The sequence below is a fragment of the Panthera uncia genome, chromosome D1, assembly GCF_023721935.1.
Source record: "Panthera uncia isolate 11264 chromosome D1, Puncia_PCG_1.0, whole genome shotgun sequence".
Taxonomy (NCBI): Eukaryota; Metazoa; Chordata; class Mammalia; order Carnivora; family Felidae; genus Panthera; species Panthera uncia.
Window position 1 is genome coordinate 47,443,888 of NC_064808.1, and position 18,055 is coordinate 47,461,942.

Consider the following 18,055-nt stretch of genomic DNA (forward strand, 5'->3'; position numbering starts at 1 on the left):
GAAACCCAAAAGTTCACTCTGTTCTGATGTTGCTGCTGCTTCCACTTTTGCAGTATTCCCCATCATTGCTACATCCTTTGCCTTTCCTTGTGGTCTGCTTGGGAAGGGGAGGCATGTGGAATACCTGTGCATACTTAATAAGTAGTTCTAGGATATCAGAGTCCCACTTAATCCAGACTGGCCCTCTGAGGGTGACATATTTGTGTGGGGTATTTGATAGCTGGATATTTACCTTGATTTTTAGCAGATAACCTGTAGAATATCTGAGCCTGGATAGTTCCCCATGGGGAACTTTAAGTTGGGGAGAACTGACTTTCTCATGGAGTAAAGCACCATGAAAGGTATACATAATGAATGAAGACTAATAAATAATATCTCTGAAAGACAACTTTGGGATGTCTCACAAATGATACACGGTTATAGTAAGACAACTTGGGGATGTCTCACAAATGATATATGGTGGTTTTTTGTTTTTGTTTTTGTTTTTTTTTAAGATTTTATTTTTAGGTAGTCCATACACCCAACATGGGACTCAAACTTATAAAGTTGGAGATTAAGAGTCACATGCTCTATGGACTGAGCCAGCCAGGTGCCCCATAAATGATATATTAAAAAAAATTTGTTTTTAGTGTTTATTTTTGAGAGAGAGTGTGAACAGGGGAGAGGCAGAGAGAGGGAGACACAGAACCGGAAGCAGGCTCCAGGCTCTGAGCTGTCAGCACAGAGCCTGATGTGGGGCTCAGACTCACGAACTGTGAGATCATGACCTGAGCCGAAGTTAGATGCTTAATCGACTTAGCCACCCAGGCACCCCGAATGATATGTTTATAGTAAAAAATTCTAACAGTGCCCCTATGAAGAATAAAGGGTGGCTTTATTGGGTGGCTCAGTCGGTTAGGCATCCAACTCTTGATATTGGCTTAGGTTGTGATCTTGGTGGTCATGAGATCCCTGCTGATCGTGGAGCCTGCTTTGAATTATTTCTCTCTCCTCTTGTTTCTCTGCCCCTCCCCCGCTCACACTTGTGAGCTTACTCTCCCTCCCTCCCTTCCTCCCTCCCTCCCTCTCTCTAAATAAACACTGAAAAAACCTTCCTTTTAAAAAAAGAATAAAGTAAAAATTACTTCGAATTTTTTCACCCAGAGATAACTACTTTTAACATTTTGGTGGACATCCTGAGGTATCTTTACACTACTGGAGGGACTTTGAGGCCGAACTAAGGGGCCTGTGCAAGGGCGCATCATCAGGGTAGTGGAGCAAGCTTGATTTATAAAAGGGACTTTCTCCAGAGGGATGGAGACTGTACATTTCCTGGATCCCTAAATCAGAATTCATGAGTCGCTGCCTCATCTTGGGGCATCAGAAGTCTGTGAAAAAACCCTTTGTTTCTTTTTATACCAACACATGAGTTCAGTTGTCCCTGAGCAAGGGAAAGTGCTGAGCTGCCTTTGTGAGGCATTCTTTGTCCTGTGCTTCTCTTTTGGGTGCTGTTGTGTGAGTCCAGGAAGGAGTCATGTCATCCATATGTCAGGGGAAGCAGGCAGAGGATATTAGAATAAAGGGTGTGTGTGTGTTACTTCTTTGTGTCTTGGGTCTTTCTGTCTTTCCTGATGGTTTTTCTCCTTTCTCAGGACACTCCTTCAATAGCTTTTTTCCCAATAATGTGTGTGTGTTGAGCTCCTCCCTCTCACTGAATAACATGGAGATAGACTAGAGGTGAGGCTGGCTGTGATTTGGTGTTGGGAACTCAGGGTGGGAAGGGGCATTGTGACCTCCTGCAGGAAAAGATTTGGGAGACTTTCTGGGATTTGGGGGATCCATGTGGTTATTACCCAGAGCAGCTAAGTCTTCTCATGGCTTCTTCCAAACAACACAGGAGGTTAATTAACTGAGGAAAACTGATCATGTGGGTTCAGTGCCTCTTTTAGGCTTCTTGTCCCTCAAGCTGTTTTGTAGGACTTGCCCTCTTAGCTGAGGAAAGGGGTGCATGAGGAGTTTGAGGTAGGTTTGCAAATTACTTCTGTTTGCCAGAGCCCTCAGTGTGCTGTGAGGAAACAGTGTGAGGCTATGTATGAGTTTAGTATTTGAATGACGTCCTATTTCACTTTACCTTTTCATTCCTACCTTCTTCAGCCCAACACTGCAAAGAATGGCTATACTGGTGTCTACTCAGAGGTGCCTATCTAATCTAGCCCATCTCTAAAGTGTGCCTGAGTTGTATTCTCTCCTCTAGCTACCTCCTACCAGGAGTGTATCTATAATATAGGGACATAGCATGTGGAGTTCATCAAATTCTTTACAGACATTCTGTATTTGGCTCACGTCAGTGGGAGAAAAGCCAACCAAGCATTGTTGAGTGGATGCAGTTATTTTTAGATGCTTCTGTGTTTCCAATTGAACAAAATGCTTTTTTTCTATAAAAAGAGGAGAACCAGTGGGGTAAATGATTGCATTGTTTGCCTGTGGTGGGTTACAGAGCTTTATTCTGACGGGGCTTATGAGGCAGGTGATCTTCATGACTAGATTTAATTGTTTTACTATCTTTTTTAATGGCTTGATGTGAAAGCATTTATAATTTTAAATAAATCTTTTTAAAAAAAATGTTTTATTATTTTTTTGAGAGAGAGACAGAGCATGTGTCGGGGAGGGGCAGATAGAGAGGGAGACAAGGAATCTGAAGCAGGCTCCAGGCTCTGAGCTGTCAGCACAGAGCCCAACACGGGACTCAAATTGGTAAACCACAAGATCCTGACCTGAGCCGAAGTAGACGCGTAGTCTACTGAGTCACCCAGTCACCCTTATAATTTTAAAATCTTAACAGGAAAAACAAAAAGCCAATTTTTAGGTGTTAAACACTCACTGGCCCTTTTTCTAGGCAGGGCTCAAACTTGTTATTCAGTGGAGGAATTACAAAAAGTGAATTTTAAAGTGATTCTTCTTTTAATCTTTGTATCTTAGATAAGAGAAAGTTCTCTCTCTCTCTTTTTTAACTTTATTTATTTTGAAAGAGAGAAAGAGCAAGCCGGGGAGGGGCTGAGAGAGGGAGGGAAAATCACAAGCAGGCTCTGCTTTAGTGTGGAGCCAGACATGAGGCTTGAATCCATTAACTGTGAGATATGACCTGAGTCGAAACCAAGAGTCTGGACGTTTACTGACTGAGCCACTCAGGGACCCCAAAAGTTCTCCTTTTTGATTATAGATTGGTAAATTGAATAGTCATGCACCCAGCAGATGTTTATGCATGGACATGTTAAAACATGCAGTTTTAATAGATTGAGAGCTTGTGGAATAGTTGTATTTAGCTAGACTTAAGTTACCCTCCTGCCTCTTCTTTTAGGATGCAAGACTTATTGGTATGGGGAAAAATAGAAGGATCAATGGATCGGCACTTTGATATAACATAGAGGTGCCATCCATTTTAATAATGGAGCTGGAAAAATTGCTTGTCCATAAGGAGAAAAAATAAAAAAGGATCTCCACATTCTACTGTAACAAAAATCAACTTGAGATGGATTAAGAAGTGATAAATGTCACAAGCAAAAGTTTAAAATCTTCTAAAGATAATATTAATAAATGTATTTCTAACCTCTGAGTAGGGACTTTATAAACAAGATACAGAAAGCACTATCCATAAAATAAAAGATTGAAGGGAGCCTAGGTGGCTCAGTTGGTTGAGTGTCTGACTCTTGATTTCAACTCAGGTCATGATCCAAGGGTTGTGAGATTGTGCCCGTCACTGGGTTCTGCATTGAGTGTGGACCCTGCTTGAGATTCTCTCTCCACCCCCCGCTTCTGCCCCTCTCTCCCACTCTCTTTCTCAAAAAATTAAAAATTAAAAATTAAAAAAAAGATTGATAAATTTGATTTTTTAAATTAAGAGAAAGACATCTTAAAATAAAAAGATATGATAAAAACTAGAAGATACGTGTAACATATATAACCTACAAAAGTCAGCATTAGGAGATTGTAAAGAACTTGTACAAACCAGTAAAATGATAAGCAACCCAGTAGAAAAATGGGTTAAAGACATGAATAGGTATTGCACAAAAAATACACATTTTTTCACTAGCAACCAGAGAAGTGTAAATTAAATGCACCCAAATCAGTGGCAAAATTAGGAAATATGATGATACCAAGTTTTGGAAGGATTTGGATCAATAGGATCACTTTAGATTGCTGGTAAAAATATAAACTGTTATAACCACTTTGGACACAGCTAGGCCTTATTTTATAAAGTTGAACATTTGCATAGCTTACCACACAGCAGTTCCATTCCTAGGGTATACCCAAGAGAAGATCTTGCATCCGTGTCCAAGAAAACGTGTAAAAATGCCAAAGCAGTAAACAGGAAAGAACTTAAATGCCCTTCATTGGGAAAATTGATAAATAAATTGTGTTACATCCACATAGTGTGGAATATTATATAAGAGTGAAAATGAATAACATAGCTACATACAACAAAATGGCTGAATTTTAGTAACCTCCTGTTGAGTGAAGAAAAGTAGTGCCATAACATTCCTTAAGGAGTGGTAATCTTTTCATATATTTAAAAAACAAGCAAAAACTTAAAGGCATATATAAATTATAAAACAAAAGCCAAAAAGGTAATAGAGAATTCTGGATAGTGGTTACCTGGGGAATGGGAATGTATAGGTTGGGGATGGTATTGGGGAGGATTAGATAGATAAAGTATCTGGTAATTTTCTAGTTCTTGGATTGGGCAGGAAAAGAATGTCTTTAAGATTGTCCTCAGAAAGTTTTCCATTTACATTCCTTTCTTTTGGTTTGTTTTTTAAGTTTTTTTTAATGTTTATTTTTGAGAGAGAGACAGAATGAGAGCAGGGCAGGGGCAGAGAGAGAGAGGGAGACACAGAATCCAAAGCAGGCTCCAGGCTCTTGAGCTGTCAGCACAGAGCCTGATGTGGGGCTCGAACTCAAGAACTGCGAGATCATGGCCTGAGCCGAAGTTGGATGCTTCACTCATTGAGCCACCCAGGTGCTGCCAGTTTACATTCGTAATAACAGTGTTTGAGATGTTTGTTTTCCTGTTATTTGGCTGGCATTGGACATTATAAATCTTGTAAATCTTTTGTCAGCACAGTAGATGAAAAGTATTTTGTTTTTATTTCTTAGATTATTAGCAAAATTGAACATCTTTTCATATATTTGATGTTAATCAGGTGAAAGAAAGTTCTTCTGTGTTTGCCTTCCATAACCAATTTCTACTTTTCAGTTGGGTGAATTTATTTTTATCTTAATGATTTCTTTGGTTATTAACCTTTTACATGTTATACATAACAATTACTGTTTCCTAGATTGCTTATCTTTTAATTTTTTTATGGCAGTATTTACCTTTGTTTTTAGCTCTATATAAAGTTTAGGAAGCTCATTCCACCTTAAGATAGAATAGTAACTTTTTATAGTTTCTTTTAATGCTTTTGTGGGTTTATTTAATTTTTTTTAATGTTTGTTTATTTATTTTTGACAGAGAGAGAGAGAGAGAGAGACAGACAGACAGACAGCATGAGTGGGGGAGGGGCAGAGAGAGAGGGAGACCCAGAATTTAAAGCAGGCTCCAGGCTCTGAGCTGTCAGCACAGAGCCTGACACGGGGCCCAAACTCACGGACTGCGGGATCATGACCTGAGCTGAAGTCGGACACCCAACCGACTGAGCCACCCAGGCGCGCCTTGTGGGTTTATTTAACTTTTTTTAACTTTTTTAATGGAAAATGTTGAACACGTGTAAGAGTAAAGGGACTAGCATCCATTGTTTTATGACAATCATCAACTCATGGCCACTTTTCTTTCTCTACCCTCCTCCTCCCCACTCACCTTACTTGATTATTTTGAAACAGATCTCACACAGCATTATTATGTTATTGAAATATATTCAGTTTGTATCTCTAAAAGATACTCTTTTTGAGAAAATAAGGTAGCTTTTTTTTTTTTTATTATTTTTAAGTGTTTATTTATTTTTGAAAGAGAGAGACAGAACGTGAGTGGGAAAGGGGCAGAGAGAGAGGGAGACACAGAATCTGAAGCAGGCTCCAGGCTCTGAGCTCTCAGCACAGAGCCTGACACAGGGTTCAAACTCACAAACTGTGAGAGCAAGACCTGGGTCAAAGTTGGACACTTAACCAACTGAGCCACATAGGCACCCCTGTTTTTTATATTTAAAGCTTCAATCTTAAATTTATTTTTGAGTATGGTATTCTATTTTAACATTTCTAAATGTACAGCCATTGTCCCCGAAACATTTATTCAGCAATCCATCCACAATAAATGGGTCTGTTCAAGATTCTCATTTTTTTTTTTTTTTAATGTTTATTTATTTTGGAGAGAGAACGTGAGTGGGGAAGGGGCAGAAAGAGAGAGGGAAACACAGAGTCTGAAGCAGGCTCCAGGCTCTGAGCTGTCAGCACAGGACCCGACGCGGGGCTCGAACTCACGAACTGTGAGATCATGACCTGAGCCGAAGTCAGACGCTTAACTGACTGAGCCACCCAGGTACCCCAAGATTCTCTTTTTCCAACAGATTACTGTTTTATGTTTATATTAGAATCCAGTAAGGCAAGTGTTTTCTTAAAATTTTCTTGGCTGTTTTATTTTTTCAGGCAAAATTCAGAATCAGTTCATCAGACACTCCTTTTAAAACAAAAATCTGGGATTTTGAAAAAAATTACATTAAACTTACAAATAAGTAGGGGCATTATTAGCATCTTTTCAATATGGAATTTTTCTACCTAGTAATATTGTTATGATATCCATTGATTGAAGTTATTCCACAGTGATAACAATGTTAATTGGCATTTGTTATGTACTTTGAGCCTAGCTATAAATCTCAACATTTTATTGTCTCATAATCCTCAAATTTATGGTATAGGTAATACTATCATTTCTGTTATGAACAAAACAGAAATACTCTTAAGCATTTAAACACTGCAGTGGAGGAAATAATAGTTGTCTTGGCTAGCTAGACAGGTTCATGGTTATAAGATAAATATATATATATATATTTAATGTTTATTTCTGAGAGAGAGAGTGTGTGAGAGCACCAGCAGGTGAAGGGCAGGGAGAGGGGGACAAAGGATTCAAAATGGGCTCCGTGCTAACAGCAGAGAGCCTGATGGGGGGCTCAAACTCAGGAACCGCAAGATCATGACCTAAGCCGAAGTCAGACGCTCAGCCAACTGAACCACCAGGCATCCCGAGATAAATATTTTTTAAAAAGCCTTTTCTAATGTATTGCTACAAAGAAATTCCAACGGGAATAGGAACTATAATATATTTAAGTTAAATTGAATAAGAAATGCGTAAGACCTCTAAGGAGAAGGGTGGATGGTTAAGAGCTTGAGTGTATGTCTGAAGTCAGGCTAGAGGAGTTTAGATCTCAGTTCTACTACTTACTAGCTGTGTGACTTTGAACAAGTTACTTAACCTCTTTATGTCAGTTTTGTCTATAAAATGAGGATAGATGGCTATTACCAAACTGTTCTATGTTAATCTAGATTACCTACCTCACTAGCAGTGTATGAGTGCTGTCTCTGTAGGTCCTCTCAAAAGCAACCTTAAAACCAGAAGGAATCACAGAAATCAGTAAGAGCAGCCACCAAATCTTACAAATCAGGACTAAGGCTCAGAAAAGGATGATGGTATGCTCAGGGTCATAAAAGGAGATAGTGATGGAGTGAGATATGGAACCTAGACTTTTTGACTCACTCCTGGTGTTCTTTTTACTATTATAAGAATTCATGAATTCATCAAACATTTTATGAGCATTTACTGTATGTGTGGATTTTGCACTAGATGCTCAACATCTGTGTCATCACAGAATCCCTACCCCTCTCTAAGATAAGTGTTTTTATCTCTTTATAACATTCGTAACTGAGGAGACAGAATCAGAAGATTAAGTAACTTTCCCTAGAAAGTGGCAGGGGAAGATTGGAACCTAGGTCTATTTCCTTCCTGAGCCCCACCTTCTTTATATCATATCTCATATATGCCTATTTCAAATATTTCCTCTTCCCTCTCCTGTTCATTATCCTTTCTGAAGCTTCTTCTTAATGCTCTGGAGTTGTTCACACTCATCCTGTTTTGACTGCCAGGCTAACCTCTGCTTTGTGGACATTGACAACCACTTCATTGAGCTGCCAGAGGACCTGCCTCAGTTTCCCAACAAATTGGAGTTTGTCCAGGAAGTCTCTGAGATTCTCATGGCATTTGGCATTCCCCCTGAAGGAAACCTTCATTGCAGCGAGAGTGCCTCCAAGCTGAAGAGGCTTCGGGCCTCTGAGCTTGTCTCTGACAAGAGGAATGGGAACATCGCAGGCTCCCCTTTGCATTCCTACGAGCTCCTCAAGGAGAATGAAACTATTGCCCGGCTGCAAGCCTTGGTTAAGAGGACTGGTGTGAGTCTGGAAAAGGTAAGATGCTGTATATGAGTTTGTGACAGGCTTGGTCTGTGCTAGGGGGCTGTCCTGCTGAAATAAAGTGTGAGATGAGAAAGCACCTAGTTCAGGGCAAGGCTTATTTTCGAGCAGTGAAAGAATGCTCTTGTGTGGGAGACTGGATTTAGCTCTTGCATATATTATCTTAGTAAATGCTATATAGATCTAAATTTGGGTAGCTTCTCACCTGGACATCAAGGAGAGCCTACTGTCATTCTTTGTGAACACGACAGCAGAGTGACTTGGAGGGATGACAGTGGTAATCTTTGTGTTCAGACCTCTTTAAAATCCATTGCCCTGTGAATTTCATGGCAACCTATAGCATACAGGGCAGATATTGTTAACTCCTTTATAGCTCAAGAAACCAAGGCTTAGAGAGCCTGAGTGGCCCAAGATTAAATGCCTGGTAAGTGGCTTAGCTGAGGCTAGATCCTGGTCCTCTTGATGAAGTTTTGAGGGTGATGGGGGGTTCATGGGGTCTGGAGCTGACAACCAAGAAAGAATTCTTGAAGGCATCATTGGTGCAAAATGGTGATTTTATTAAAACACAGGGACAGGACTTGTGGGCAGGAAGAGCTGCACTGGGGTCATGATGGGTAACTCATTATGTATCATCAGGTTGGAAGGGGGTCAGGGATAGAGTAAGTCTCCAAGGAATTTTGGAAGCAAGGTTTCCAGGAACTTGAGGGCCTAGCTGTTGTGAGGGAAATACCATTTGTTACCATTTAATAAAACCTCAGTCATGAGACCCTTCAGATGTATATTGAGGGGTCAGAAGCTTGGAGTATGATTGCTGGCATATATCTTGGGGCAGTTGAGATAAAGTAAGTAGATTTACAGGATCCTTGAGATTGGGATAATGTTAAGCCAAGGTTGTCTTTTACACCCCAGCAGAGTTTCATCCTTGAGGCAGCTGAGTTCTTAGAGGGAGGTCACTATGCCAGTCTCAAGGACTTGTCAATGGGCTGTAGGCAGTAAAGGAATTTAATTTTTCATTTGCCTTAATTTCCCACATTACCATGGCAAGCACTTAAAACCCTTTCCTTTGTTCTTGGGTAGCCAGGAGTGTCTGAGGAATATCACACATATTCCACCTTGGGTGGTGGGGGGCGGTGGTGGTGGTACCAGCCTGTATTTTGCCCTCAGCTTGCCTGACACTCCCTCATCATATCCCCCCTGAACAATTTTGACCATTACATCTTTAAGGTTGCTGAAGGTGGAAGGCCTCATCTTCTGTAGCTTCTTCCTGTTGAGTAGGGGCGTAGAGTTGTCCCTACCTGTATGGGTCAATATTGGTCACTTGGGGAACATGTAGGGAGGGTTACAAAAACATAGAGGCAGCTGAATCCAACGTGGGCAACATGTATGAACCTCCTTGAGTAGAAAGGATCATCTGTTAGCTTGAAGTTATTGCAGTGATGGAGTCTTGGCACCAGGCAGAGAGGCATGGGAGAAAATAGCAAAACATAATTAGAATAACTAGAAAGATTGGCCCAAATGAAAGTCCTTTGGTAGCTGACAGAAATCATCCAGTCCAAGAGTTTAACCAATCATTAAAGGAAAGAGAGGGATGTTTAAAGCACCAATTTGAGTATTCATGTTAGTTAGAAATCCAGAAATATTTTTGTGGTAATTTGGAATGTATACACAGCATTTTGTTTTGTTTTTAATTTTTTTAATGTTTATTCATTTTTGAGAGAGACAGAATGCGAGTAGGGGAGGGGCAGAGAGAGAGGGAGACACAGAATCAGAAGCAAGCTTAAGGCTCTGAGCTGTCAGCACAGAGCCCGATGTGGGGCTTGAACTCACGAACTGTGAGATCATGACCTGAACCGAAGTCGGATGCTTAACTGACTGAGCCACCCAGGCACCCCAGCATTTTGTTTTTATGAAAGTATAAGTTCTACCTTGTGCAGCAATTAAAACATCTAAATGCCATCCTGTTTTGTAGAACTGTTTTAGGCATTTGAGTTATTTTAGTATTTAATATAATGTTATTTTGAGAGTCATTTAAGGCTTTAACTGTGTAGTAGGTGGTAAACAGCCATCCTATAGACTCTTGTGTAGTAAGCAATTAGGTAATTAATAAGATGTACTTTTATAGAAACAAGAAAAATACAGGTTAATGGTTAGAGCACATTACAAACCCTGTGTCTGCCAGTGCTGCCAGTGAGATTTTTAGATGTGAGACTTGAACCATCCTCAGATGGGAGTGGGAACAGGCAGCAGGAATCCAATTGGTCTTTCTGGTTTGTAACTCACATGTCTGTGGTGATCCTTTTGAACGGCTCATTGTAAGAAGGAATTGTTAGTAGAAATTGGGGAAAGGAGAACGTAAAAGAAAGGTACAACCATCATAAGAGAAATTTGAGCTTTTCCACAGGTTCACAGGAATAAGAAGGCACATTAGTTTCCTTATTGATTCCCTGTAAAGGGGGTATAGATTTTATTTAGATATGGGAACCTATGAAGAATGCCTCTCTAATTTTACTGCATTGGGAGTATATAATATGACCCAATAGGGGCCTTTTCATTTTGGAGTTAAGCCCCCTGCTGTATTAGACTTTTAATCCTTTAACTAAACCAGGTCTTTTGGATTTATATGGGGTGGGTTTCTAGTAACTGTCAGATTGGGTTTGGAAAGGATATGTTTTGCAATATTTAGAGGTTTATGAATTAACCTGGCCTCAAGTGAATAATTTAGTAAAATACTATAGTCTTTATCTATTGAGAGGTTTACAGTGAGAAAAGTCTTTTTATATGTAGTTGTTGAGGGAATCCATCCCATTTTCCAGTTGTTTAAATAATATGTCCATGGGGTCTTTTTTCTCACAGAATGACAAGCAAGGAGATTGTCCATACCTGTGCTATTGTGACAGTTTTTCTGAATTTTACCTCAAGTTGTCTAGTTTAGGCAAACAACAAACATTTAAAGACCATCAGAACTAGAATTTAACATCCATAACGGTGCGTTATTGAAACATCGTTTTTCTCTCAAAAAACCTTCATTTCCAGAAACAGCCAAATCAAGACTTAGTTTGTTTGTAGTACAAGTTCAGTTTTAACAAACTTGGCCTAATTATTTACATAAACTCAGCAAGAATAGCAATTGATCATAAGGATCTTTTACAGTTTGTTTTGCTGGAGCCTTTTTATAAGAAATCTCCAGATTGAACTTTTAGTTGCCTCTCTAGGCCAAAAGCCAAGTGAAGTACTTGCCATCAGACATGCCTGCAATACCTGTAGATTTGGGAGAATTCCTCTTCACAAGGTCCCCAAGATATCCTGAGGTTCCTGCACCTGTCAGGAAGTGACATTCTTTACTCACGTGGTAAGGCTGTTGGGAACTCTGTAAACAAGGTGTCAGGCCAACATTTCCAAGGGGCGTTATCGTTCTGTTTCATAAGTTCAACCTTGGTTCCTTAAAGCTTTAGGGTCATATCTGAGTCTATGCATGTCATTCAAATAGGACATTCTAGTTAAAGCCTTGGTAAAATAACCAGTATTTCCAGTGGTGTCCTGTTACAAGATGAACAGATTCCTATTGAACTTATGCAAACAATTGTAATCGCCATGAAAGAAAGAATACTGAGAGGTTTTGAATTTCAGAGGGTTTAGGTAGAGAGAAAAGATAAATGCTTCAGTTTACAAATGAATACTTTATGACATCTCTGTATGTTATACATATCTCAAGAGGAAGTTTACTTAATCTGGAAGAGCAAACATTAGAGAACCAGCAATATTTCGAACGAATCACAAAAACTATAATCTTCTTTAGTTTATTTAGTCCCATGTTCCTAATTCTTGTTCAGTTTGAATGCAGTTTTTAGTTCTGGAAGTTCTTACCCATGTTAGTATTAATCTTAAAGATGTCAAATATTTGTTCTAAAAGTCCCTTTTATGAATCTCCTTGAAGATGAAGTAGTTTTGTGAGAGAATAAGAACAATTATAAGTGACAAAATATCAGAAATGGACATTGTTAAAGATCTGATGAGAGTTCATTATGATGCAGTTGACAAGGAAATTCGGTTATTTCTGTAACACATTTCAATAATCAGAATATCAAGTGATAAAGCATTAAAACTTTAGGAATTTCATATATATTTGAGCAGTTATAGCATTTACACATGCAATACAACCTAAGGTTAACCATTATTTGACAATGCTTTTCCAAGTAACTTAGCATATAAAATAAAAAGGCCTAATTGGTCAAAAAGACTTCATTTACCCTTTAAATCCTGGGAAGTTTGTTAAAATTTAGAAAGTTATAAAGCACATCCTAAATAGGATTACAGATCATTACAAATCTTATTTCTTTACCCAAGCTGGCAATAAGAAATCCTAAAGGCAAATAGGTAGTATTATACAGTTGTTAGCAAAACCTAGCTCCTTTAATATGAGCAATTTTAAGTAATCAAAGACCTGATAAAGATGAAACGTAATATCACCTATTGTAACCTTTGTTTACATTTTCTTAATGAGAGCAGATCAACAATCTAAGAAAACTTTGTCTTTTGAAAAGAGAGAAAAACAGAATTTCAACCTTATACCAGTGTACTTTTTAAGTTTTTAAAAAATTTTTATTTTTTTTTAATGTTTATTTTTGAGAGAGAGACAGAGCATGAGTAGGGGAAGGGACAAAGAGAGAGAGAGAGAGAGAGAGAGAGAGAGAGACAGAATCCGAAGCAGGCTCCAGGCTCTGAGCTGTCAACACTGAGCCCAACTCGGGGCTCGAACCCATGAACTGTGAGACTATGACCTGAGCTGAAGTTGGATGCTCAACTGATTGAGCCACTAGGGTGCCCCCCCAGTGTACTTTTAAACTATATTAATCTCAACCTTAGTCCATCCTGACTACACATAAATTCCTTTTCAAGATTTTCCTTCATGAACCTTCTACAGCTTTCCTTTGCCTTCAGATTTTGTCCCAAGCCATTTCTCTCCAACCAATCTCATTTAGGACAAAATTATTTTCTTTTACCTTCAACAAAAAATATATTTCCATTCCTTATATATTTTTTATATTATCTCCTACTTACCTACATATGGAGTTGGCTTTTCGTATTTCCATCAGTCTTAAGTACATTTAGCAGAATTTTAACTCTTGGAAACCTTAGTCTCCAATGAAAACTTAGTAACCAATCATAAACCATTACACCAGAGTTCTTTAGAGGGCAAATTCATGAACCAGTTAAGCACAAAGCATGTTTTCCAATAGACCCAAATAGCCTTAGTTTCTCTGCAATAAGGAGTTAAAAGCACAAACCTATATTCAGTAATCAAAGTTTTAGCACTCTATCCTATTTGGAAAAGACCTAGATGTCCAATGAATTTAATCTCGTTTATTGTGCAAGCAAAACTTCAAAGTTTCAGGTTACCAAAGACTTTGAAAGCTCTTAACAATTACCCATGAAAACTTTGAAACAGACAAAATTAACCATCATTTTAAGTCATCTTTTTGCTAACAAATTGCAACAGAGATAACATGAGCTTATTTGACCTTTAGTAAACCTTGGTAGAATACAAGTTTCATATTTAATGCTGATAACTCTGAAGACATGTCTATTTTAATTAAACCAGCACACTTAAATTAGTTTAAATAAACGCTGAGTTGTTTCATATGTGTCCACTTAAGAGAAAGAGCATCCCAGGGCGCCTGAGTGGGTTAGTCAGTTAAGCGTCTGACTTTGGCTCAGGTCATGATCTCATGGTTCGTGAGTTCAAGCCTTGCGTTGGGCTGTGTACTGACAGCTTGGAGCCTGGAACCTGCCTTGGATTCTGTGTTTCACTCTCTCTCTGTCCCTCCCTGCTTGTACTCTGTCTCTGTCTCTGTCTCTGTCTCTCTCTCAAAAATAAATAAACATTAAAAAAATTAAAAATAAAAAGAGAAAGAGCATCCCCTTTGTCAGGGATGGCCTGTGTTTCCTCCAGCAACCTGGGTACTATCAGGAGGAGGCCCGTTTAGACAGTTATCATCCAGTATATCAGGAGGGAGTTTACTGGCCTGGTTACTGACCAAACACATTGTGCAAGAGGCTCTTGGGTCCGGGTAGAGCCATGAAGGCCTGGACCTAGGGTACCTCCATCCATTTGCCCTGTTTACTAAGGCCATGCAGTGTTATAGGAGATCAGTTCTTTTCTACATTTTGCAAACCAAATTATTTCCACTGGGTTAAAAGGCATCCCAAGAGAGAATCCTTGGGGACTGAGGAGAAGCTCCCCTGTTCCTAGACAGAAAAGTAGAGAGAAAGTAGAAAGAAGGTCCATTACCCCTGAGAATCCCCCTGATTCCTGGGTGGTATCCCATGCGCAGGATATGTCAGAGGTTCCTGGTGTCAAAGCAACCCCAAGTGTCCCTCGAACGAAATCACTATGACCACCAATCAGTCGATTAAGGGCTCCTGAAGGAGGGATGCTAGCGTCCCCCTGCTTGCACTTTGCATCCTAGGCTACAGATGGGTGCCTGGCGTTTGGACCAAGTTTGCCTTGCTGAGAAGGCCAAGAAACCACCGTTTTGTAACCCATGGAAAACACTGGAAAAGTTTTACAAGGGGGAATTCCCCAATTTTGTAATTTAAGTAGTAGTTGATAGAGGACATTGATGGAAAGCAGCACAGATAGAAATCTATTATGATCTTAGTAAGGTTCCAACACACACAGTCTTTATAGCCAACTTCCTTAGGAAATGGTCCCCGGTAGGGTTTTAATTCATTTGGGTACTGGTTTTGGCCAGTGGAGATCTCAAGGCCAGAAGCTGCTGGACCAGAGACCTTGAGGAGGGAACTTCACACGGGAGTCTTAAGATTGGTAGCCATCTTGGTGATTTAGGTGGCTGTCCTGTGCCCAAGAGAGACAACTTTGTATAAGGACAGGAATAAAGAGAGGGCATCAAGTTTCTGGGTCTTATTACCATTCCAGCCAGGGTACTAACTTAACAGTCAGAAGGCAGGCTACCCCATAGAGTAGCCACAGGCTAGAGGATTGCAGCCAACATGAAAGTGTTCCAAAAGACCATGAGAGTAAAGGAGGAAAAGAGAAAGGGCTCACCAAATTTACACCAAAACTCAGAGTCCAGATGAAAAGACTCATCGCCCCACACACTGGGTGCCTTATGATTAAATTTTGGGGTAATGGTGAGGTGGTCCAGAGCTATCAGCCAGGACAGAATTCTTGAAGATGTCTTTGGTACAAAAAAGTGATTTTATTAAAGCACGGGGACAGGACCTGTGAGCAGAAAGAGCTGTACTATAAGTGTGTGTGTGTGTGTGTGTGTGTGTGTGTGTGTGTGTGTGTGTGTAGGGTGACCGGTTTATGGAGGGGGGAGGGGAGGAGATAGGAGTTTCCAAAGAGACTTTTACATGCTAAACACGTACTGGAGGCCTACTATTGTCAAGCTAAGGTTGTTTTTCCCTCTAGCAAAGCATTAACATTAAGACAGTTGGGAGTTCTTAGACTTTAGGCTATGATGGGATTGCCTTTTTCTGGTAAACTGGTGGAGACTCTTATCAGTTTAACCATTTCGGTTTTTTGTCCTTTCCTGTTTTGGGGTAGCTTGGAGTGTCCAAGAAATATTATATATACATGTCCCACTTGGGGGGTGGGGAATGCTGTTAGCCTACATTTTGCTCTCAGCCTGCCCCTAGCTCCCTCATCACTCTTGAATGTTAGTCCTATTCTCTTTTGGGGATCAAGTTAGTTTTTCATTTCTTGACTTTGATGAGACTGTCAGCTTTCTGTAGTTTTTTACTCATCTCTTCACCCTCCTCCATTCTCACTGTTAAATTATTTTTATAAATTATGTATAAGCAAATGGGACAATGTAATCACTTTGGCTTTTTTTTTTTTTTTTTTTAGTGAAGTGTGAAACATTTCATTTTCCTGTTCTATTTAGGTAGTAGAGCAGACTTTTTGTTTTTTGTTTTTTTTTTAATTGTGGCTAAAGAGGAGCAGGGAAATATTTAGAGAGGTTGGACACAGTAAGGAAAAGTTCTTAGGGAGAAAGATAAGGACAGTGATGTGGGGGAGAAAATCAAAGAGATGAAGGGAGAGCCAGAGTCTTACTCTGTTGCTTTGCATTATCATTTTCTCATTGACTTCCCAGATTCCCTCCTTTCTCTGACCCTCAAGATAAGTAGCAGCTTTTCTTTTATTGCTGAATCTCTCTCTGCCTGTAATCTTAATCTCTATTTTCATTAAGTTCCTGGGTACCTGCAAGTGGAACACCCTCATTTTTCTCTTCTGCATGTCAGAATCTCTTTCTTTTTTTCCTTCTGATATTTTTCTCTTTTGTTTCTTTTCTCCATTTGCTGTGAAGTAAGTGACCACTGGAAGGGGGGTGGGGGTGGAACGGATGAGTTGCATTTTGGGGAGGATAAAGGAAAAGCTTATATTTTCAACTGTTGTTTGATTTTTGGTAGCTGGAAGTACGTGAAGACCCCAGCAGCAATAAGGACCTGAAGGTTCAATGTGATGAGGAAGAACTGAGGATTTACCAGCTAAACATTCAGATCCGGGAAGTTTTTGCAAATCGTTTCACTCAGATGTTTGCAGATTATGAGGTGTTTGTTATTCAGCCCAGCCAGGATAAGGAGTCCTGGTTTACCAACAGGGAGCAGATGCAAAACTTTGATAAAGTGAGTAATCCTGCTGGAGAGGTGGTGAGAAATGAGAATATGCCAGACCCTCTTGAAGATTTAACTGAAGATGAGTTTTTCTTTCATTATACATATATGCTGGAAACAGAGCTCTCTTAGGTTAAGGTGCACGTGCAGGTTGAACATCAGGATTCTGGGAAGATTGGTTGCCACAGTAGGTTACCTGAGTAAGTTTGAGCTAGTGTGTCAAAATTTCAGGATATCTGAAATTATATGAGTGTTAAAATAAATGAAGAGATTTTGCTGTTTGCTTTTCATAAAGACCTAGGAAACTTGAGAAAAAATTTAACCTACTGGATCCCTTCGGTGTGTTGCCTTTGCTGGTCAAGGCTGTCAATGACTGTGTGTTTCCTTTTGGTCCAATCAGGCATCTTTTCTGTCAGACCAGCCTGAGCCATATCTGCCCTTCCTCTCAAGATTTCTAGAGACCCAGATGTTTGCTTCTTTCATTGACAACAAAATCATGTGTCATGATGATGATGATAAAGACCCTGTACTCCGTGTATTTGATTCTCGAGTAGACAAAATCAGGCTGTTGAATGTTCGGACACCTACTCTTCGTACATCCATGTACCAGAAGTGTACCACTGTGGATGAAGCAGGTGAGGCCTTCTTGTTGCTGTACTCTCCTCTTGGATTATGTCACTAAAGTGTCCCTGTTTCTAAATATGCCAACTTCTTTCCCTTTTTCTGCTTTACATAAATTATTCCCATTGCCTGAAATACTCTTTCCTTTTGTTTTGCCTGGCAAACGTCTCCTTTAACACTGTGTCAGTTAGGAATGGGTCCTGCTGTAATAGAGAATCTAATCAAATTTGGGTTAGACAGATGGGGGTTATTTCTCTCAAATTAGCAAGGAGTGCAGAATTGGTGGTTTCTGGTGTTAGCTCAGTTGCTCAACAATGTAATCAAGAACTGAGATTCTACTTTTTACTCAGTTATCCATAGCATA

At 39.7% G+C, this 18,055-nt stretch overlaps 1 protein-coding gene across 2 annotated transcripts in view; it reads left to right on the top strand.

Annotated features, from left to right (window-relative positions):
- Positions 1–18,055, top strand: part of DENND5A (DENN domain containing 5A) — a 120,468-nt gene that overhangs the window by 56,020 nt on the left and 46,393 nt on the right. For both annotated transcript variants that reach the window (XM_049650369.1, XM_049650372.1), the window contains exons 6-8: positions 8,107–8,424; positions 16,867–17,082; positions 17,471–17,705. In XM_049650369.1, the coding sequence (XP_049506326.1) occupies positions 8,107–8,424; positions 16,867–17,082; positions 17,471–17,705 (769 nt within the window). The remainder of the gene's footprint in view (positions 1–8,106; positions 8,425–16,866; positions 17,083–17,470; positions 17,706–18,055) is intronic.